The sequence below is a fragment of the Rhincodon typus genome, chromosome 16, assembly GCF_021869965.1.
Source record: "Rhincodon typus isolate 14 chromosome 16, sRhiTyp1.1, whole genome shotgun sequence".
NCBI lineage: Eukaryota > Metazoa > Chordata > Chondrichthyes > Orectolobiformes > Rhincodontidae > Rhincodon > Rhincodon typus.
In genome coordinates, this window is record NC_063347.1 from 42,818,491 (window position 1) to 42,825,326 (window position 6,836).

The window sequence follows — 6,836 nt, forward strand, 5'->3', positions numbered from 1 at the left end:
TAATTTTGATTTCTAATTTTACGAACGTCTGTGGTCATCTAGAACATGCCTGTCCAGTGACCCGCACGTCTCATGAATAAAGTAAAAGAAAAGCTTTTTGGCCATCTGTCTTGATATCTCTGTGGCTCTGTCATTTCTTTTGATTGCTCTTCTGAAGCGCTTTTGTAATGTTTAATTGTGGCAAAAATGATATATGAAGTTACTGGTCATGCTTCTGCTATAGTCATTACACATTTCCTGGACCTGCTTATTCGTTTAATTAAAATTAAAATCTGCTTTTGTCATTATCACCTCTGTCTTCAATCCTACCACAGACCTTCTTCCTGGCTCTGCATTACTTTAACTGTTCAAGCTGTACACCCAACTCTGAGGAGTCTTAAGTGTTAACTTTTTGTTTTCTTGCCATTAGTTCTATCTAACCTGTCTTTTCAGATTGCTGGCACTTGAAATATTTTGCTTCTGCTCTGTCTTTTTGGATGAAAAGTGAAAGCTCCTGTGGTGTTTCATTTGATAAAGGGTATCAAGTTACCCAGTTTTGTGCCCAACATTCTCATTTCAACCAACATTGGCAAATATAGATTGACTAGTATAATTTGTTTTGTGGGATCAACCTGTGTACAAATTGACTGCCTATAAAATAAGGTGATTATTGCAAGAAGTATCATCCATGTGGCGTACTTTGGGGTATGAATGTAGAGAACTATATTAATCAAGTTCTTCTCTGGTTTTATATGTAATCAATATCCTCATTGTAGCTGGAATAACTTTTCTATGCATTCACAAAACATAAAAATACTTCAGTATTAAAACTAATCAAGCAATTTCTTAAATTTAATGAAAAATTCATCTCAATTTTTCCAACAATAAGCTTTCAGCAAAGCATGGTGTTTGCCAACTTGAGTCAGGCTAAGAGCTTTCTTTGCAATGAGCTTTAGCTACAGTCTGTTCTGAAATGTTTACTGTTCATTTCATGCAGATTTTGCACAAGGGTGGTGATTTAGTGGAAATATACTAGCATTGAGTAAGATGATTTTGTGGTTCACCATGTCATATTTGACCAGAAAAGAGCTGTTGTTACCTTGTTTTCCTTAGAACTGGTAGCATTTGATTCGGCAGATATTATCTGTTATTGAATGATTGATTCAGTAGGTGAAAAGAGGTTGTGATTTGTAGTGAGAGATAAGAATATAGATTGGATTTTCCTACTCATCGATCAGTCTTTTTTATGTTTGTAATGGGACTGCTGATTTGTAGACTGAGTAGAATAGATGGTAATGTGTTTCTTGAGCAAGCTTAATTTGATCTTATTGAGAAGTCAGTCTTGAGAAATGATGTCATATTGCTGCATCTTCCTGATGCATTTGATACACCAGTGATAATGGATAAGTTTGGAGTTGTACAGTTGGATGTGGTAGCGATTTAAGGTGATCAAGCTTGATAGTTGACTTGTCCCATTCACTATTTAAAGTATGTTTGATGTTTCTTAAATATATTTTGTAAGCTGCAGCCTGTTTTCCCTAATATAGAATTTATTGTGTGGCATGTTGTAAGTTTCAGGTTTATGATAGCTTCTTGCTTTTGTAGTTATGATGGAATGGAGTTTCTTAGATGACCCATGGTGGATGTCTATATCTCCTAATTTGTAAATGTCGCAGGCCTTGCAATGTATAGCTCTTGTCTGAGTAGAAGCATTTATGGAGCACATAACAACAGGCAATGGTGTGTTAATTTTGTGTGAAGGGGTCCATTGAGTTAGAGCAGATTTAATGTGAACTTGTTTAGATGTCATAGAGTATTTCTAACAAGTGTTACTCAATGTACTCATTCATTTTACACAACTTTAATGGTTTCACCATGAAAGCCCTTAAATGACTTTTATGTTAACACTGTTTCCTTGCTTTTAAGAAATTAAATAATGTTGTATACGTTGATGTACAACTTTAAGTTTGGGCAGGATATGTCAGCAACTCTTAAAGCCATGACTTCCACAAATATTGGATGTTGCAATTAAGAAAATTTGCTATAAAATTATTTTTTTGCAATGCAAATAATTTGATTTTTGAAATGATACAAATCTTGTAATTACTTGTTTCTGTTACAGGCCCAAGCTGAAAAATGTAGACAGAAGTACTGCACAGCAGCTTGCAGTGACAGTGGGTAATGTTACAGTAATTATAACAGACTTTAAAGAAAAAATACGTTCCTCTTCCACATCATCGTCAACAGTCACATCCAGTGCTGGATCTGAGCAACAGAACCAAAGTAGCTCTGGATCAGAGAGCACAGACAAGGGTTCATCGCGTTCCTCTACACCAAAAGGTGAAATGTCAGCAGTAAATGATGAATCGTTCTGAGCTTTGCCATGCTCCAGACCTGCACATGCAATGTGAAAAGTATAAATGAATACTTTTGACATTTTTTATGTATTCCCTTGGTTTTATATTTTCCTAACAATCATTTATAATGGATGTGCTCCTGAATCTACTTTTTTATAAATCTGTGCACAATTTCCATGTACATTATGTATTTTGTTACATTTGACTTTTATTTATTACATTTGCAAATTCCACCATTTCCAACATATACTTTTTTGTAAGTTTTGTTGCCAGCAACTGTGCTGATTATTAGCAATTTTAGAAATGTTAAATGTCTAACTGGTTTAAACAGAATAAAAGTTTGTTAGAAACCAACACATAAAACACTGGTGCTTAATACACTGTGAAATAAATGCAGCATTCAACGGATAAGATTAGGACAGTGCATTCCAGCAGAGTTGATCACGTTCTGCAAACTATTGTAATGAAAGCTGTCTTGTCCTCAGGATTAACTCCTCAGAAACAGAAAAGACTGAGAAGAAGTACACTTGAGGCAACTGAACAATGGCTTAATTAGTTCAGTGTCTATTAAGCAATAGATGTGGGTTCCTCCTTACACTTACCTGAAAATTGTATCATTGTGTGCTGTAAATGTAATCACATTTAATGCTGTAGTTTCCCAGCCACCTAACTAACCTACAGACACATTGCCTCATACTTGACAGCATGATGCGACTTGTTTTATATTGACATACAAATTGAAACAGCTTACCAATGGGGGGAGAAAGATATTTAATTGTTCAGTGGCAATTCATTGAAGAACCCCTTGGCTCGAGTGCACCTACTGCATTCTACTAATGGTAAATGACTTTGTTTTTTTACCGAGGAAGTAGATATCAGCAGCGCATACATATTCGGAAGCAGCATTGATAATGACTAAGAATTTGTTGATTTCTGAAAAAGGAAACATTTTTAAAAACAGTATTTTTGCCTTCAAGTAAACTGCTGTAGTTATAATTAAAATATGAGTTGTACAATTAAAATATGGATTGGTCATTGCGACTTAAACATTTTGACATATTAAGTATCACCTTCAGTTTTAAGCACCAGCCAGTAATGTTTGTATTTTACGTACTGTTTTGACATCTGTACAGTTAAAGCTAAATCTGTAGTAAATTAAAAATGGGACAAACAATGGGAGCTTGATTGAGAAAGTCGTGCTGAATCTCTTGGCATTCCATAAATAAAAATAATTTGCTTCTGTTGGATGTAACAACAGGAAATCTCTAACCATGGGCGGAAGCAAATCGTAGCTTAGTGTTCTTCTTGAGTCCATACTGTTCATGGCCATGCTGGTTACAGAAGGTCACTAAATTGTGGGTAATTTAAATTGTGGCAAATAAAACAGCACACTGAAATTATCCTGTCTGTTCGTTCTTATGCACTCCCTTTGTCATTTTTTTAATAATTGGTTTTGAGACCCACTTTTTAAAAAATCCGTTTAAAAACTGCAAAATTGTTGGGATTTGAAGTACCATGTTTTGTTTTGTTTTCTGTCCTGTCCCCTGCTTAGAAGAAAGTCCTCCTGTTATTAAACAACTAGCTTCAGTATTGGAAGTAGTGTTTCTTTCTTGGTGAGACATTGAGAAACTCAAAGAACAATCATCTTCTGATTATAATGAATGACGAGTCTTGTATGATGATACAATGTGTGTGATCAGTTATCTTGATAAATACTCAAGTGCATGCTTTTACAGAGACCTTGAACCTAGCAATCGCCAACCATTGGCACATGACATTGGAAAGATTTGTCTAATAAGTACTGTGGTCTGTTGCTTCCACATTAATCTTAAACGGTCATGAGGAAAAATAAGTTATCACTAACAGTTGAGTTTCATGGAAGGAATTTATTCTAAATTTCAATTAGCAAGCATAAATTACTTACTTAATACTATGATATTGTTTCTTGCATTTGGAATAACTAGTAAATTACTTAAAATACATTATGTAATGTATTGATTTTTAAATCTTCAAGTTTTTATGTTAAATTTGCATTTAATTATCAAATATTAAGTATTTATTTGATATTGTCACTAACAGGAAGGCATTCCCATTGTTCCTTAATGGCTAAATGTTGGGCTGATGAAGGCTGGGATATAATGTGTACATATGCAAGTCCCATGTAACAGTTAGACAATTCTTCCCTTCTATTAAGATTTGTTTCACTTCCATGCTGTGATTTAGCTTTGTGCAAAACAATGCACTTAGATTTTGCAAACTTGGATATTTTTCTTTCTTGTAAATTGTATCTCTGGAATTTATTATTTCTCTGTGCAGTGTTAATACTTAAATTGTTTGAAATAAAGTTTACACAAAATGCTTCACTTAATATTGTGGTTTCGGAAGGTGACAAACTTGAGAATGAATTTTATTTTAAATACAATGGCCTTCAGAAACATATGGAACACTAGCTGTACAGATAATTCAGCATCAGAGTGGAAAATGAAGTTTAATAAATATCACAATGATGCTACGGCAGGCAAAAACTGAATGCAATTTTCATGTAATGTAATGAACCCGCAGTCTATTGAAGAACTATTTTTATTTGGTTAGGTGCTGTCCTTTAGGGTAATAGCCAGCTTCCATGTGCTGCTTAGCCTAGTTTTTTTTTAACTTAGGACCTGACAGCTTTTCTGCAGTGCCTCCTGAATTGAAACTACACAGCCAAATAGGCATGTTGTTGATGACTTGGAAACTAGTCACTATTTTAATGTTATATTCTGTAGACTGAATTGGTGCACAGACTTTTTTTAAACAGTCTTTAAAGCGACAGTAATTCTGCAAGTTGAAATTGGTTAAGTGTTTAAACATAATGAGCCACTTTCAAAGTTAATGAAACTTGTATAAAAACATTTCTAACTATTTCTGGAAATTCCTTATTGGAAAGAGTGGCACTTCATCTGCCTTACCAAAAATATTTCAGTCTACTTTTATAAACTATTGTAACTTAAATTATTGATAAAGTGTAATGTTTGCTGGAAATATTAAAATGCTTGTAAGTAACTTGAAAGGGTTCGAGAGCCAACATTTAGAAAATGACAACGAACTGAACAGTTTTTTTAATGCGCAAGCAGTTCTGTTCTTGTGTATGACTTGTAACCTTTATTTACTGTGTAAAGATGGTTACATTGTTATTTCTTAGCTTTGTTCTTTGGAGACCCATATAGAATGCTTGTTTAAAGTGGCATAACATAATCTTGTGAATTTTGTTATTGTATTATACAAGGTATATTTTCATTTGCCCAGAAAGATGTCCTGTATAATGCTTTGAAAGTTTTTTGCTCTGTAAATTAAATAGGGCTGACAGCGTGCTAGATTTGTTTTCTTTAATCTTCATGCTGGTGTGTTCATGGTGGTTTTGTGAGCTGGTAAAATTATTTCCAGATCTTAAATGTTTTGGGGACTTTATAATCTACACTGCTTTTTGTCTAGCAAATAAAAGATGTTAATATATTCCTGTTACTGGCATGTGCACGAATATGTTATTAGAAGCCACTTTATTATTTCCTCCTTATCTGCTTCAAATAGAAATGTCTATTTATGAATTCTGCTTGTAGTTTTTCACAAATAAAATAGTTAAAATTGATTTAGTTGTAGTTTATTATTTAGTGCAAGCTAAGATGAAGATTATAGTTAAGATGAAACATTACATTATAATTACACCCAACTTGCTTTCATTTCTTCACATGAGGTTTTGTATTTGGTATACTCATTCTGTGTGTTGTTAGAAAATCCATAGTGCTATGCTACTATTACTACTATTATCATTACCACTTCACATATATATCAGGCCAATTGCCCTTTTTCTCAGAAATTACTCCAGACTATAATTAAACTCCTTTTGCCCTATGCCAACTTCAGACTGTTTGGATGGTGGTAATTTCCTTCTGGAAATGCAACATAATTATGTTTTTAAAAAATCAACTTAACTGTGAAACACATCCACACATCTGGAGAAATTGACTGCAATGCTGTGATCATTATCAAAGAAGGAAAATTTACTTTTTGTATTTTTAAGACGTGTGATGGATTAACATTTCATAGTTAATAATCTAGTGGCCACATGAAGTATTCTGGACGTATTTTTGTAGTAATGAATATTTCAGTTCAAACTAATGAGTTACAGTGTATCTGTACTGATGCTTCTCTGGTAGTTCATATAATTCAGTAATGGGTCTTTTTCAATTTTTTTTTTACTCTTTCACAGATTTGGGCATCAGTGGCAAGATGGACATTTGATTCCTGCCCTTAATTGCCTTTAATCTATGGTGTTGAGGTGCTGGTGTGGACAAGGTCAGAAGTCACACGACACCAGTTTATAGTGAAACAGGTTTATTTGAAATCACAGGCTTTCTGAGCACTGCCCTTCGTCAGATGAAGTGACGTGTGACTTCTGGCCTTTAAACGGAATGGCTTGGTTGGGAAGTTTAAAGGGCAGTTAAAACTTACCCAATCTGGCCT

The 6,836-nt window shown here is 34.0% G+C and overlaps 1 protein-coding gene across 1 annotated transcript in view; it reads left to right on the forward strand.

Moving 5' to 3' along the window:
- LOC109935040 (RING1 and YY1-binding protein) overlaps positions 1 to 5,961 on the forward strand; it is an 89,742-nt gene extending 83,781 nt beyond the window's left edge. The window contains exon 5 of the mRNA XM_048606362.1: positions 2,102 to 5,961. Within this exon, the coding sequence (XP_048462319.1) occupies positions 2,102 to 2,354 (253 nt within the window). The 3' untranslated portion in view covers positions 2,355 to 5,961. The remainder of the gene's footprint in view (positions 1 to 2,101) is intronic.
- The last annotated feature ends 875 nt before the right edge of the window (positions 5,962 to 6,836 follow it).